The 17,300-nt window shown below is 41.3% G+C and overlaps 1 protein-coding gene across 4 annotated transcripts in view; it reads left to right on the top strand.

The window, feature by feature from the left end:
* Positions 1 to 17,300, top strand: part of SIPA1L2 (signal induced proliferation associated 1 like 2) — a 206,822-nt gene that overhangs the window by 165,015 nt on the left and 24,507 nt on the right. For 2 of the 4 annotated variants that reach the window (XM_060242960.1, XM_060242946.1), the window contains 5 exons: positions 6,954 to 7,104; positions 10,544 to 10,763; positions 12,213 to 12,344; positions 16,131 to 16,184; positions 17,114 to 17,237. In XM_060242960.1, the coding sequence (XP_060098943.1) occupies positions 6,954 to 7,104; positions 10,544 to 10,763; positions 12,213 to 12,344; positions 16,131 to 16,184; positions 17,114 to 17,237 (681 nt within the window). The remainder of the gene's footprint in view (positions 1 to 6,953; positions 7,105 to 10,543; positions 10,764 to 12,212; positions 12,345 to 16,130; positions 16,185 to 17,113; positions 17,238 to 17,300) is intronic. The other 2 variants (XM_060242967.1, XM_060242953.1) reach the window with 1 other exon arrangement.

The following is a 17,300-nucleotide window of genomic DNA, read 5'->3' as shown; positions in this document are numbered from 1 at the left end:
AGCGAGGGTGTGACAAGCATAATTGAACTTCAAGGGAGTTCTGGCCATCACATTTAAAGGGACTGCACATCTTTTTAAATGCCTTCCTTCCATAGGAAATAATGAAGGATAGGGGCACCTTCTTTTGGGGCTCATAGAATTGGACCCCCTGGTCCAATCTTTTTGAAACTTGGGAGGTATTTTGGGGAGAGGCACTAGATGTTATACTGAAAATTTGGTGCCTCTATCTCAAAAAACAGCCCCTCCCCCCCAAGCCTTCGATACCCGCAGATCAATTCTCCATCATTCCCTCTGGGAATCGTTCATGGAGGTGCATGATGGCTGTGGGGGTGGGGCTTCCCCCGCCGGCCAGCTGGCTGGGGGAGGGGGAAAGCTTGTAAAACCAGGGGATCCCCCTCTGGGACCTGGGGATTGGGAAGCCTACTTGGAGTCTTCAATAGCTCGCTAGGAGCATCTTTTTGGTGCGCTTTCCAGCTCACTCTGGGAGCAGGTAGCGACTGTGCATGCCTGGAGTGAGAGGAAAGCACCCCTCCCACTCAGTTTCTTCCTAACTGCTGCTCAGATAACATCTACATTGCTGCGTTCCTTCTCAGCTTGTCCTTCTTCTGTGTGGTATCATTCGTATATATCTTTCTTGTTCTTCTGTCGCCTTTTCTTCTTCGTCCTAAATTTATTTAAAAAAAAAAAACTTTAGTCTGTGCTTTTCTATCCTTTCTTCCTCACCCTTCCCCCCCTCCTCCCCCATCTGGAATGTATGGAAGGGAGAACAACTTTTAAAAAGTACCGAAGGTGCGGGGCCAAAATTCCTATTACTAATGGACATTTACATCATCTATTTTGATTGGGGGAAGCTCATCAGGTGGACTCCTGCCCTCACTGTGTAAGTTTTGGAAAACAGGCACAAAAATAACTGGCTGCCAGGCTTCAGAGGTTCCTGCTTGAAAGTCTCTTTTAGCCATGTCTACTGCTCAGGCTTCACTGCCTCCCCCACCCACCCACCCCCGCCCCAGAGCAGGAGATTTGGCTGCATCAGCATAACTCTGACAAGGGAGCTTCCCACCACTCCGAGACTGGCCATAAACCATCCAAAAAAACTCAACATCATTCTAACTCCTCTGTTATGGCCCCGAAGAAGCCTCGTGATTAATCTTCAAAAGCTTCTCAGCCTTCTGTTTCGAAGTCGACTCCCACAGCTAGGTATCCAGACTGTCCACTACTCTTCCAGTCCTTCATACTTCTTCGACTTTGACTCAGCCTCCAGCCCTTGCTGCTTCTTTGAATTCGACACAGTTCCATTGGAACTCTCGGCTACTACTGACGTCATCTCTGATATGCCTCAGTTAACTCCTAATGCTCCTCTTGACATCATTTGGATCCCGTCGCACTCACCTTCAGTGCATACCTCGGGAGCAGAATATCCAATCTCCCCAGGTTCCACTGACTCCAGTGTCACCCAGCCGAATCGTCTTTCTCTGTCAGATGGTTCCAAGGCCTACCTCAACTCATCACTACTATGGCTGAAGCTCTCAATGTGACTATAACAGCGTGCCTCACAGTCTCACTGGATCGCTTCTATATGCGGCTTATGGCTACCCCAGCCCCTCTTCCGCCTCAGTTCTTCCTTTTGAATTTTACCTCACGACTATGAAACTCAAGGGATGGGTGTAATATGGATTTCTCACTACTAGTCTCTTAGGGGTTTTTGTTTTGCTTTCAGATGGATATAAACTCAGTTTGTGGGGGACCACAACAGCTTTGATAGTTTTCCCAATATACTGGCACCAGAGAACTTTAAAAGTAAACCACAGAAATGTATTAACATACACACATCGTCTTCAACTGGGGAATGGGAAATATATACATGGGCTCTATTGTATCTCAAGCAGTTAACAGTTTCTTCGTAGTTCAGGCTTTATAATATCTAGTTCCCTTAGGTCTCTCAGGTTTCACAGATCATACAGCTTTCACTCTCCAACACTATTCTGGGTTGGCCTCTTGGGTATAATGTGCCAAGTCCCTTAAGTCGACTGGTGTCTCTTCTTCCAGCCTTTCAGACTTCTAGACCCACATCTTTTCCTCAACCACCTCTTTAGCTCTTAAGAGAAGTGTCTCTGTGTCTGTGACCTCTCAGGTCTTTTACTGTGACTCTTCTTTAGTCACACACAGCCCCTTGGCTGTCTAAATAGAGTGAACAGTGAGCTTTGCTTCTCTCAAAGACTCTCCTCAGCTGCTGTCTCAGCTCCTTCTCAGACCAACTGCTCTCTTCAGCAGTCTCCCTCAGACTGTCAGACACTTACTGCCCTCAGCCGTTAGCTGTCAATCACCTCTGAGAGTTCCGAGCACTCTGGCCCCCACCCTCAGATCACCTGACTCAGGCTCTATGCGTCCTTAGTCTTCTTGTTAACCCGTTCATTACCGTCACAGTGACCTTACCATCTGATTCATCTGAGATATCTGATGTGTTGTCCAGGCCAATTTCCCTGCGGGATCACACCTACCCAAGCTTCCAGTCTTCCTCAAAGGGCTTCATGATGCCTGGGACCAACCCACCTCTATCCCTCTGACCTCAGAGCGTTTCAACTCCTTATATCGGATTCATGCTCTGGACTTGAAGTTCCTCTCTTCACACCCTGCTCTGAATTCCATTATTGTACACTCTGCTACCAAGGCTAAACTTTCTAGACACCCTGCCCCTCCTGACCATGATGGATGGAAATTAGACATTCTAGCTCGCAAGATTTACACCCTTGCTTCTACCAATTCAAAAATTAACAATTATTTGGCTTACTTTTCTGCCTATTTTTCGACCTTGCAAACCAGCTTACCCCTTAATATTGGAAGTGTAGGGCCCCTCAGACCAAGCAGCCCTACCAACAAAAATCTCAATTTCAGTCCACTCTCCCTCTGATCCCCCAAGGTCCTGGATGGCATCTCTGGACCTCCAGGATGCCTATTTTCATATAACCATCAGACTGCGTCATTAAAGATTCCTCCATTTCTCTGTAGGAGCTCATCATTTCAAGTGCTGCATCCTACTGTTCGGCCTTTTCACCACTTCTTGAGTGTTCACCAAATGCATGGTGATGGTCGCAGCTGCTCTCCATCTTCGTAACAATTTCCATCTTCCCGTACATAGATGATTGGCTGCTGATTGCTCATTTGCTGGAACAACTCAAGAGAGATCTCAGCATGACCCTGTGGCTCCCGACCTCCCTGGGCCTGTGTGTGAACCTTGCCAAGTCCCACTTAACTCCTGCTCAAGACCTTCAGTACGTAGGTGCTTGCCTGTGCACTCTCCCTCACCTAGCCTGCCTTCCTCTTGACTGCAGTATCCACATCCAAATGTTGGCAGCTGCTTTCCAACAAACCCCACATCAACCTGCTCTAATAATCCAATGATTGCTAGGCCTTATGGCTGTGACCACCTCTGTTCTATGCTTCACCAGGTTGAGAATGTGCCCTCTCCAAATTTGGTTTGTACAGCCTCAGGACACCATTCTATCAGTACCTCAATTGGTCCAGGACTCTAGAGGGAATAGGTTTTGCCATCCCTCCCCTGTTAACCATTGTAACAAATGCTGCCTTGAAGTGGGGTAGGGGAACCCACTTAGAGGCCAGGATTGTCAGAGGTCTCTGGACTCCTTCAGAAAGGAAACTTCACATCAACTTCCTAGAACTGATGGCGGTACACAGGTCCCTTTGTTCCTTCATCCCCTCTCTATGTAGTCACCATGCCCAGGTTACAACAGACAACATAGCCCCTGTCTTTTATATCAACAGGCAGGGGGGAACCAAGTCCGTCTGCCTTTGTCGACTGGCTATTGCTCTTTGGGAATGGTGCATCAGGAACGGCACCTTCCTCACTGCGATTCATCTACGAGGGGTGGAGAACACCTTAGCAGACTCTGAGCAGGGTTCATCTGGATGACCATGAATGGTCTCTGAATCCTTGCTACCTCCATCGGATCTTTACCTGCTTCAGGAGTCCAAGTGTGGACATCTTCGCTTTCCATGGCAATGCGAAGTGTCACAGGTTCTACGCCAGAGGTATCAACTACGCTTTCCTTCATGTATGGACAGAACTGCTCCATTACTTGTACCCTCCTGTTCCATTAATCACATGGACGCTTCAAAAAACTGTTTGAGACCGCACGGACTGCATTCATGTGACGCCATGGTGGCCACGGCAACCTTGGTTCACACAACTACTACAACTTTCAAATCACACTTACCTTCATCTTCTGCCAGCTGCTGATCTCCTAACACAACATCACGGTGAAGTATGGCACCACAACTCCAATCTTCTTCATCTCACATGGCGGATCCACCCATAACTTTACTGCCTGAAGTTCAAAATTGCATATTAAACACCAGGAAACCTTCCACCAGATGTTCTTATTCTTTTAAATGGAAGCATTTCTGTTCCTATGCACAGTCACACCACTTCACCCCTGAACTGGCTCCTCTTCCTGATCTTGAAATATATGCTCCTTCTACAAACCTCAGGCCTCAGTTACTCATCTGTGAACATTCACTTGTTGGCTATTTCCGCGTTCCATACCCCTGATGAAGGTCAGACCATTTTTCTCACCATTTATCAAAGTCTTTCTTTAAAAGTTTGCTGCATCTGCACCCTCCTGTCAAATCGATTGTTCCTTCTTGGAGTTTATTCTTAGTTCTAGCACAGCTTATGGCTCCTCCATTTGAACCTTTGGCCACTATCAGCCTACAGCTCCTGTCCTGGAAGACAGGAGCTGTAGGCTGATAGTTGCGCTTACTTCTGACAGGTGTGCCTGTTAGTTGCGCTTACTTCTGGCAGGTGTGCCAGTGATCTTTGTGCATTCCGTTCTGACCCTCCCTACACAGTTTTTCATAGAGATAAGGTAGTCTTGTGACCTGATCCTACTTATTTGCCTAACATTGTCTCTGTGTTCCATCTCTCAAGATCATCTACACTCCCAGTTTTTATTCCTGAACCTAAGGACACTGGCCAACGAGCCTTACACAACCTGGATGTGTGTCGGGCTCTGGCATTCTAGCTATCCCATACGCAACCTTTCCGTAAAGAGCCTAACTCAGGGGTGTCAAACATGCAGTTCAGGGGCTGAATCATGCACCTGGAGGGCTCTTATCAGGCCCCCAAGCAACTGGCTGTCATCTGCTTCCTTCTCCCTATATCTTGCTTCCTTCTGCATAACAGCTTACTTTGCATGGGTTGCTCAATCACACAGGAGCTACAGAGCAAAGCCTCTGTTTTCTCCATTGGCTGAGACTCCTCCCTTGGGGAGGAAGGAGAGAGGAATAGCTTGCTTTGCCAGACTCTCTCAATTGCACAGTGGAGCTACTGAGCCAAGCCTCTCTTCCTTCTACTGGCTGAGGCTCGTCCCCAAGGAAAGGGAAAAAGAGCCAGAACTTCCTGTGCCCAGTTCTCTGGATCCCATGGGAGAAATGCAAAGAAAGCATCTTTAAGACCAATTAGTACTAACGTTTTAAGCATTTTAAGTTTGTATGTATGTATGTATATGTATATATTTGTGTTTGTGTTCTTTATAAAATTTATATGCTACCTAATCTTAAATAGGTACACACGTGGCCCAGACCAATGTGGCTCAGCCCAACCTGACATGATCCAGCCCAACAAGGTCTCATTTATGTCAGATTCGGCCCTCATAACAAATGAGTTTGACATCTCTGCCCTAACTTGTTTGTGGCCTATGGCAAAGCGTACATGGGTTGCAAAATCTCCACCCAATGACTCTCTAAGTGGATGTCTTCCACTATAAGGTTGTGTTATGAACTGGCAAAGCAGCCCCTACCTGAAGCTGTGAAAGCACACTCCATGAGGGCTGTCTCGACCTCCTTGGCCTTTGTTTAGGGCATCTTGCTGGAGGACATCTGTTTCTCTGTGACTTGGTCCTCCTCATCCATGTTCGTCTCTCACTACGTGATGGATGATCATGCCAGGCGTGATGCCTCCTTTGGTCAGGCAGTTCTTTGGTCAGTGTTCCACTAACCCCAATAAGTGACTGTAGGTAATGTATGTTATATTACTGATACTATTATTACCAGTACCCACCACTGTTCCTGGTTATCAGCTTAATAATCACCCATGTGTGGGACTGCACAGAGACCATGATGAAGATAAATAGGTTACTTACCTATAACTGATGATCTTCGAGTGGTCATCTATGCAGTCACACATGCCCACCCAGCCTTCCACACTGCTGGCTCTTCCTGTAGAGTACTTCTATGGGAATTGTCAGTAGCGGTTGGAAGAAACTGAGTGGGAGGGGCGCTTTCCTCTCCAGGCATGCGCAGTCAATGCCTGCTTCCCAGAGTGAGCTGGAAAGTGTGCCAAAAAGACACTTCTAGTGAGCTATTAGAGACTCCAAGGTAGGGATCATTGCCAGCAGCAAGACCCATATGACCCATGTGTGAGACTGCACAGATGACCTCTCGAAGATCATTAGTTACAGATAAGCAACCTGTTTATCTTTGCCACTATATCAGATTGCTGAAGAGATGTTAAATATTTGGATCTTTGATTGAATGAAAATTGCAATGTTGCCAACCTCCAGGTGGGGCCTGAGGTCTTCTGGAATTACAACTCATTTCCAGATAAGAGATATCAGTTCATCTGTAGGAAATGGCTGCTTTGGATGGTAGAATCTATACCCCGAGTTGGCATCCAAGTAAGAAACAGGGTAATAGGGGAATGTACTAGTAGTCTTTGAGAATAAGATGACGATGTCTGTTTTGAATATAAAAAATAATTACATGACATGTTTTAAACTCAAGAGTCATTTGGAGCTCAGTTTTTTAAATGAGTCATCCAAGGCTGAAGTTGATTTTTAAATGGTTTAAAGATTAAGGAAAATGCAACTAGCAGGGCACTATAAAAAGAATATCAATGAAAATGTTGGCTAATGGTGAACAACCAATTGTTTCTTCAGATTATATAATGATGTTGTTAGGCTATCTTCAAGTCAACTTCAGGCCTCTGTAAGAAATACAGCTCCTGAAAGCCAGCAAGTTTTGTCCAAAGAAGAGTTTTTGAAGCTGATGTTACCAGACAGCATCTTTGTGGAGGAGGGCAGACGAAAGGTTAGGTACTCTTTTTACCACTGTAGTTATGTCAATCAATTGATATCACTGTTCAGAATTTAGTAAACAATGTATTGTGATAGTAGTAATTTAGATTATAAGTCACTGGGGGGGATGTATGTGTGTGATGTGTATTTGTGAATTTCCTGCATTGTGCAGGGGGTTGGACTAGATGACCTTGGAGGTCCTTTTCAACTCTGTGATTCTAAGTATCTTTTAAAACATGGCTATAAATGTGGCTATGGGTTGTTGTTGTTTTTTAATGCTAAGAGCAGCCATAGGAGGCAAAGTCTGGACCATCATCCTTTTTCCTTACAATCTTTTACCAATCTCAGTCTCTTCCCCCTTCCTACGGGAACTATCTACACCATTTTAAAAAAATGAAAGAAACTTACTTTCCTAAACTTATTTTTCTGCTTTAACAATATAAAATGCATCCTTTGTAACTTAATTAGCATAGATAATTCTACTAATTGATATGTAAAGGTATAAATGTCTTGGTTTTCTCTAAGTAAATTGCAAATATAAGCAATATGGGAGAGAAAGCTGCACATTGCTGCACTCTATGTTGTCTTAGCACATGTATCTTCATTTCTACCATTTTAAAGGCTGGGGAAACTAAAATAGAAAAATGCAAATTTTGTAATAAAATGAATTGTATTGTTATTGAACAAAATGTCTCATACAGTCACACCAAGACAAGCACCATATTTGGATATTGAGATAAACTTTATAATATTGAAAACACTGAGCTCTCCAGTAGTTTATTATCATACTCAGTGTAGTATATTATACACAAAACTAGTCACATCTAAACAATCAACATATCTTTGAAAACATGTTGTATATGTCTATAGTACACATAGGAAATACTATTAACAAACATGTAGATTGTCTTCACACTACACTATTGGAGTCTGTAGGAACTTCTCAAAATTATTTTATTTATTCCAAAATGAAAAATATTTCATGGGAGTTTTCTTTTCAGAGCTCCCTAAACTTTCTAATTTTTTTCTGTTGGAAAAAATTAGGGGTGGTGGTGGAATAGAGTCTTCAGGGAAAATATTTTTTTCTGAATTTTCAACTTTCAGCAAAATTTATGCATTTTACAATAATAGAATGCCTTGTCATTTTTACATTATACTCACTGTTACAGGGGAGAAAACATACAGGTATATTGTTTCTAGACTTTCCAGGTTATAAAAGTTGTTTGGACTGTATGTATATCAGTTTTAATCTTGGGAGTTCCTGTGAGATGGTCAGTCACAGGCATGCATGTTACATGTGGTGTAGTTGTAATATAAAAAATATAAATGTTAGCATTCCCCAAATAAATTATGTATAAGTGAATGTTCCAAAACTGAGTAAATGTTACTGTGAGCATTCACTGGTGTATGTCTGTTTTGGACACTGCTGAATTTCATTTGAGATTTATAGCAGTCATATGTCACATTTTCAGACATATGTGCAAAAAGCAGAAAACAGTTCCACTTGGGAGAGAGGAACTGCCAATCGTTCTTTACAACTACAACTTTTGGCCATGTTGAATCACACCCTGGGCATTCTGGGACAGGTTTACTTGAGGGGGAAAATAAGTAACCATTTGAGAAATTGGAACAGTTTGAGAATTGTGCACAAAAGGCACCTAAGGAGTAGAATCAGCCACATATAGGAAAAGTATAAGGATTCTATAAGGAAAAGTATAGGGCCAATTTCTTAAAAAAATATAGCAGCAGTAAGATGAGCGGTTTGATCTGATATCATTGCTGTTCCCTTCTGGATTTAAAGTGCATGATCAGACATCTGCTTCCCATTCCCCAGTTGCTGGCACCTTGTTCTGACTCGCCTTCAAATTGGAGTTATTTGGCACTGGGGGAAGTCTGGTCTTCATGGATATCAGTGCTTTCACCCTGCATTTCTGGATGCCTTGAACTCTCTTGTTGTGAACTCAAGGCGGTTGGGAAGTGTGAACCTTTTTTTAAAAAAATCAGGTAGCAAAGTGCGCATAAGTGGATCTTCACCCCAGAATTTTGAATCACTGCTTGTGCATTTCTTCACTCAACACTCTGTCAGGATTGGGAGTCCCTGAGGGAGTTGTTTTTGAGCAATAGTTCCCCCCAATTTCTCCTGTTTTCCGATGGAAAGCTATGGAAATAGTCCCTAATTAAGCTCCCATATTGGCAGGGAGGTTGGCAACCCTTCTTTCAGTCCCACTTTCCCTCATGCAAATTCTGTTAGCAGAAAAAGGGTTGCTGTTTGAGAGCATCCTATGATTCACACAAGAATAAATGTACTGGATTCAGTGGGATACTCTCATGTAAATCTTCATGATGCTTACAAGGAACAGAGGCTATTCCAAGGAAGAGAGGCAATATGAAGGCAGCTGAGAGGAGCCACAGTACTTGGTGGAGGGATTGTGGAGCTGTCAAAAAGGAGCTGGAGCTTCAAATACATGCTTATGCACATGTGAGAAAGGAAAAAAAAGATGCCACAAGAATCTGAATAGTCAACCATGGAGTGAGCATGTGGTGAGGCAGGTTATGGTTGGCATGTTTGGACAAACCTCTCCGAAGCAACTAACACTGGATAAAATAGAGGCACAGCCAGATCATGCCGTCATCTGACCGCAGTCTTTGAAGTAATTTAGCTCTTCAAACACACCATGAATTATCAAGTGCCTGCAAAGAATTTCACACTTGATGGCATATTTCAAACATTGTCTTATCAGCACTGCTGCAACCAGAACAGGGAACAATCTGGGGACCTAACTATTTATAATCAAAAGGCTTTATTACTATAACATGTCAGTTTGGTTCAGTGGTTCAGTGTGTGGACTCTTATCTGGGAGAACTGGGTTTGATTCCCCACTCCTCCACTTGTAGCTGCTGGAATGGCCTTGGGTCAGCCATAGCTTTGGTGGGGGTTGTCCTTGAAAGGGCAGCTGCTGTGAGAGCCCTCTTAGCCCCACCTACTCACAGGGTGTTTGTTGTGAGGAAGGAAGATAAAGGAGATTGTGAGCCGCTCTGAGCCGCTGAGATTCAGAGTGGAGGGCAGGATATAAAGCCAATATCATCTTCTTCTCTGGGTAGAAGATTATTGGGATAACAGCCTATCTGTTATCAGGGACATGCTGCAGGGATATTACTGCTATCTTGTGACCTTTGTATAGGCTACCTGTTAGTTTTCAAGTCCAGTTCAATATGCTTTAAAGCCCTTTACAACTTAAGGCTCACATGGCTGAAGAATCATTTCTCCCAATACGAGCCCATGCACCAACTTTAATCAGCAAGTAGCACCTGATAGTTATCCCAAATCCAGTGTAAATAGATGCCAAGGAAAAAACAACTCAGATCAGGGCATAGTATATGAACTAGTACTGCAACTAAAATAGGAGAGATGTTCAAATTTATTAACTAATTTACTTTTCTAAAATGTTTAGTTTTCATTATATGGCAACCTATCACCAAGAAGAACACTCTATCGCACTCTTTCTGATGAGAGCATATGTAGCAATCGGAGAGGATCTTCGTATGCTAGTTCGCGAAGTTCAATGCTAGACCAAGCTTTACCAAATGATATTTTGTTCAGCACTACCCCACCATATCACAGTACCTTACCTCCTAGAACAAGCTTATCAACTGGTACTGGAAACCTAAGACGTAAGTTTATATGTTAAACATAATAATCAGTTAATTTTTAGATGCAAGGAAACCTACTAAATGTTACATTGTATTCCTCAGACTGTTACAATGACTGATGAACGGTATTCACTTACTCATAAATTACGTTATTCCTCATACTAGTGCTGCTAGGTTCCAAACAAGTACAGTGTTCAAGTGAGAAATAACTTTGACATCCCTCCCTGCTATGTGGTTCACCATTTCAAATAGTACCAGCGTGGTATGGAATGTAGTGATTCAGAACTAGGAACTGTACTACCAGTGCAACTTGAGATTAGTAAGCATAGCCAGTTATCTTCTCAGCTCTATTGTTTATGAATTAATTGTTTGACATTTTGTGCTTTTTGCTAATGGAAGGAGAGAGAGGATAAGGAAAGATATTTCACTTGAACAGGAGCAATAAATAACCCTTATCATGATTAATGCTAACCAAACTTGCATCTGCATGGGGATTTCCCCCCCAGCCTGCTCCTGCTTTTTGGTGTTAGCCTTCCTGTGGCAGTATGCTTTTTTTGATCATGACTCATGATGCTGCCAGGACTTTCCCCTTTAAGTCATCATAGCAAAGAAAAATCTTCTTTGCTCTGACCTAAAGGAGGTAACAGCATGTTGGCTGCATATAGAGACTCTGTGTGAAAGCTCTACGTTCAGCCAATACATGAACGTGAGCAGTGTTTAGCACTGCCCTCAAAATGGCAGTACTAAGCTCCAGCACCCCCTGAGCCTTTAACCGATGGGTTTTTTTTTTCCTACACTGACCTCTAGAAGGAGAATTGGGCTGGCAGTTGGAGGAACAAGAATGCGCCAATACAATGAGGAAGAGGAAGGGCAGCATCAGCAGTGAATGGCACACAGGGAAGGGGGTGCAAATGCTATCTTTGTGTGCCTCCATTCCTGGGTAGCTTCCCCACCCCTGTTTGTAACCAGCCTAGCATTTACATCATAATCAGAATTTGAAACCACAGTTAGAAGTTGATCTTCAAACCTGTTTCTAGCAAACTGTGATGTAATTAACCAACTGTTAGAATCACTGAGATGTAATTCTTCACCATTGTTGCAGCCATCTTAGTCAGAAAGGGCAGTGAGAATTGGTGCTTGATGGGGTAGGGAACACACAGTCCTACAATCTGTTTTCTTTCTCTTAATTGTAGTTGTAGACCAAGAGCATCAAAGAGGTGGCTAGTACTCTCAGCTTTTCTTTTTGCATAGTGGAGGTGAGGATTAGGACTCCTCATGCCTCCAGTTAAGTGATTTATGTTGTCAGAGCAGATGGGGAATCATCGGTTTGGCAGCTAGATGTGCGTAACAATATGTGAATGGGTCCATTGCTCATATCTCTTGCAAATCTGATATTTACAGTTTTAAACACCATTATGTTCTATCATATTTAAGATCTTTCCTAAAGACACATTTTTATCTTAAACTTAGATGAGTTTTGGTTCTCAGATGGATCCTTATCTGACAAGTCAAGATTCAATGATCCTGGCCTGATGCCTCTTCCAGACACAGCCACAGGTCTAGACTGGTCTAACTTGGTAGATGCTGCCCAAGCTTTTGAAGGTAATGGGAGAATTTATGTATCTGTTGTACTAGATGTAGTAATATCATGAAAATTCATTCATTACCAATAGCTGTTCTATTTACCGAATCAGTTGTCCCTAATTTAGTTACTGGAGTTTCGGAGGCAGAACACACTGTTTCTGTCAGTAGCTATTAAATATAATGGCTAAAACTAAGAGCAGGGGCAGGAGGTAGGGCAGAATAAGATGGACAGGTACCTCCATTAAATGTGTTCCTAGAGGATGGTTTCATAAATATGATAAATGTGTGGTTTTGAATATCCCAAGGAAGCATAAAAATATGTAATTACTCAGTCTTTATTTTTTTATGTTACTGATAATCTGCCTTTCTCACGGGGACTCAAGGCAGATTACACAGATGGAGTCACTATAATCAACAAAATGGGATATTTAATAACCAATGCATTAGAATTTTTTAAGTTTGGAACGAACCAGAAAGGACTGAAAGTATAGCATAAATATTAACATGACACATTAAGCAGTACAAATATTACATAATAATATCCTATTTAGAATGAGCTGTATACAGCAATAGAGACGACAGTCCCTAATCATTTATCCAAGTATGTTTGAGACCCATTTTGTACAGTGCAATCCTTTTACCTGTGCAGAAAAGTCCTCTTAAATAATTCAGTTTTGCAACTTTTTTCTTGTGCAATTTTAAATCAAAGTTGAAAGGTAAGATAACATTTTATAAATTTCATAATATCTGCTTGAACAAAACATTCATTTTTAATCCTTTGGGATATATTGCCTTTAAACTATAAATGTTTAGTGTTCTAATGCCTTCTGATTGTTTTAATGTTTATGCCTGTTTTAATTGGTCTATGTAAGTGTTTTTCACCTGTAAGCCACCCTGAGCCTGCTTTGGCAGCGAGGCCAAGATAGAAATCTAATAAATAAATAAAGTATTGCCAATAAATGGTATTGTTCAGATAACTAAGAAATGTAAAGAATATAGGCCATAATCTAGATGGAAATTTAGGGGACAATAGCATACATTACTAGGAGTAACTGAATAGTTCTTGCACCCAAACTCAAGCTGTTTTTAAACTTATGGGAATTCAAAATTCATTTTAGGAGATTTCAGAAACCTTCTGTGCATTACATGGGAGCTGTACCCAAGAATGAATTGTTCTTAATCCATGCCAGTTCCAGATCACAGGCTATAGTTTTTCCCATCAATGATTTAACTGACTTTTAACTGAAAACTGGTATGGTATAGTAATTGCAAATGGCTGACTAATATCTGGGAGACCACAGTCTGAATCCCCATTAGTGCCATGGAATAGGGTTGCCAAGTCCAATTCAAGAAATATCTGGGGACTTTGGGGGCAGAGCCAGGAGACATTGGGGCGGAGCCAGGAACAAGGGTGTGACAAGCATAATTGAACTCCAAGGGAGTTCTGGCCATCACATTTAAAGGGACAGCATGAAGCACTGCCCATACTTTGATACTACTTACGGTAAGTTATGGAGAAATGTGCTGATGGATGGATTTTATACATGCCAAATAAAAAGGCAGGAAATTGTATCTGAGGTAGGAAATTGTATTTGATTATTGTATTAAGTTTAAGAACTGCTGAGGCATTATCAAGCCTTGAATTCAGCAGGAGCTCACAGGAGTGCAGCTCCTGAAGCTTTCTGATGCCCCTCCCCTCCTTCTCCCCACCTACCTACCTTGTCCATTGAATAGTAGGTGCAGCTGCATAACAATCCCTGGATGTGCTCCACCACCTATTTTTCTACAAAACGACCCCTGGGCATTCTATTCAGACAGATAATTTGGTGTAAAGGACTTTCCCTTTGGACACATCTCAGCTGCCAACTTTTATGACTACAATACCACAACTAAATCCATGCAATTTAACACACTACGAAAGTTTAAAAACCCTGTGATATGTTTCACATTGTGTGCTTCAAAGTCACACCACTCTTAATGTAACTGTAGTTGGGACTATAGCCTAAGAAAGTTGGACATTATGATGAATGAAAAAGATACCGAGGAGAGAAAAACTAAGTTCTAGCACACAACTTTATCTTCTTTTTATATGTTTTGGTTATTTTCCCATTTTTGTAGGGAAAAATATTAGAAAGTTTGTCAAATCTTACAGTTCAGTAAAATTCTCACAAGAGGTTCAAACAACGGAGCCCAGAAGCAAATATTGTGTGTGTGTGGGGGGGCGTGGTTAAGAAAGAAAGAGGACAATAAAATGTAGAGGTTCTCTGATCTCTGCTCCTGTCCAAAATGAGGTCTGAAAATGACTAAATCTCATGCTTTAACTCCCTGAGTTAACTCATGACATACACTCCTCCCAGTATGCAGATTAAGTAGATATATTGCTCCACCCAACAGCCTATATTCCCAAAGTTCTACACTAAGAACTGATGCTATACAAAATACTTTTATTTTAAGGGCTTTTAAGTTGAACCTTCTCAGTGACCTGAGGGTGGCTTTCCCGTTTATGTAAAAGTACAGCCTGTTTGCCTGAGTTATGTTACTTTAGTCCGCCTACTTGAGTAGGCAAGGGAAAGTACTCGCAGGAAGCCATGGTGAATGCACTTGGGGATGGTTTTCCTTCCCTTCTCCAAGTTTAGGAAGCTGGCCTGTTTCACTGAATGTGAAAGGCAGATGAAAAGACTGCTACTACCACTCTGCTCTACAGAAGGCAGGCAGCACAAGGCAGTCTTCATGCCCTGCAAGAAACACTTTCCTTCTACTAACTATAAGGCAGGCAGAACTGCCTTAGGCTTATTCCCTTTTCACCAAAGTGATAAACAGGCCTATGTACCCTGCAGTCCACAAAAAATTGTAAAAAGTTTGTCTTTACTTTAAAGTGTAATGCTTTATTGTTGTTGAGAAGCCTGTATTAAAATGGAACATTGTATTAGGAATAAAACAACTGTTTTGCTTACCTAGAAGATTTTATTCAGCAATACTCAAGTATATCTGATTAGTTCACATTATGCTAGCTGATGTAAAATTACAACACTTTTACAAGATAAAAATCTAACATAATTTTGTAGTTTCAACTGAATATTCTCAAAATGAGTAACTGTACATATTGATAGCGAACAGAGGGACGAGAAGTTAAAAAATAATGTATCTGGCAAATGAAAAAATATATAACTACATCTTCTCTAATCCTCTAACAGTAGTGAAAAATATAGGCAAAGGTTAAAATCTATAATACATAAATCTGATTTTTTACTCCATTTTTCTTTTAATGCAAATGCTTGTAGAACATTTTCTCTGCTATGAATGTGTTACTTTCCAGAGAAAATTACATTCATTTTTAGTTTCCCTAATGCTGTCATAATGAGCTTCTACCCATGATGCCTGTGAAGTGTGAAATTTTCTTGTCTTAGCAGCCCATATGAACTTGTGATTTAAAATCAGAGAGTACAAACTGCTAATAGGGATACAGTTAGCAGTGTTTACTGCCCTTTATGTGACCGTATGGAAATCCAACAAAGAGAAATTTCTATGAATAGAAATGTCTTAAAATGGTGGGTCAGTCTTTCTCTGCATTTCATTTTATAACTATTTGAACTGTCATGTTTTTTTCATCCTTACATTGGTTGTAGAAGGTATCATGATACATTAACAATGAAAAATACCTCTTTGAGAGGGATGGCACAGTAAACATTAGTGCTAAGTAATATTCCAAAAACTTTTCTCTCACACACAGATGGCAGCTACATTATTCCAAAATTAGCTCAGTGTACTCTGTTGTTCATAGGAACATTCTAAATCTTATTTCAGATTTTGACTCTGACGAAGAACTTGGGCCAGTCTGTCATCGCACTTCGTTTCTAGGTGATGGTCTGGAGATGACTGTTAGATATTAATTTTTTTAAAACCTTCCATTATGTTTTTATATGTTTGCACGTTTGCATGGTTATATGCAAGCTTTGGGCCTTTGCAAGGTGAAAGGACTAGGCATGTTATGGCCAGGACCAGTAGAAGCCTGTGGACTGTCTAGGAAAATCTATGCATAAATGAATTATCTCTATTATTGTGAAATAAACCTTTTGCATGGAAAAAGCTCAAATATCATTTACTCATATTCTGTACCAGTCTGTGTGACATAATCTAGCCCTTGGGTATATTTTGTCTGCTATACTGCATGTCCTTTAGAGAAACCATGTAGCTCAGTTTCCAAATGAGTCAAGCATGTATTATGTGAATCTTAGGTACATAAAAATCCTAATTTTAAAAACCTGCTTCTTTACTTACCTAAAAGTAGAGGTCATAATGTAGTACTAGCATATTGACCTTCAAGTCTGCAAGCAACCAGTTACGTAAGCAGTATGTTTAAGTATAGCAGCACAGTAAATAAGTTCTGCTGTTCTAGATTCTGTAGCTTTTTATGAAACTGAGGTGGTTTTTTCCCTACATGGAAAGTACCTGCATTTTTATTAATTACAATGTGAAATTGGTCATGGTTTCCAATTTTCTGTAAATTTCAGCCAAACCAAATAGCATGAAATAAAGAAAACAACCTGTTTTATCTTCTTGATATATGTAGAGCTAAGGCTATAGTATAGTAGATTGCTTTCAGATATATGTTGGAAGTCCATATGGTGGTGGTGTTTTTAAAAAACAAACTCTGATACGGACTCTTACTTCCTTGTCTGTGACTGATCCAGATAAAAAGAACATGCCTTAGAGTTCTTGAATTGGGTTTATATACTGGAATCATTTATACACAGCTATCTTTAGAATATTTTTATTTGCTTTTCCAGATCAAAGGGTGGCATCTTTTTGCACCTTAAATGACATGCAGCATGTGCAGGCTTTGGAGAATAATCAAGATTTACCTTTGAATGCAAGTCCAACACATGGAAAAGACTTCATTGATACCACTGGGTATGTAAGTCAGATGGGACCTTTTCCCCCTTAAGCAGGGGTTTTTTTTTTAGCAGGAACACA

This window comes from Heteronotia binoei, chromosome 1 (assembly GCF_032191835.1).
Source record: "Heteronotia binoei isolate CCM8104 ecotype False Entrance Well chromosome 1, APGP_CSIRO_Hbin_v1, whole genome shotgun sequence".
Taxonomy (NCBI): domain Eukaryota; kingdom Metazoa; phylum Chordata; class Lepidosauria; order Squamata; family Gekkonidae; genus Heteronotia; species Heteronotia binoei.
Note: the sequence above shows the minus strand (reverse complement) of the source record. Positions and strands in the feature narration are given on the sequence as shown.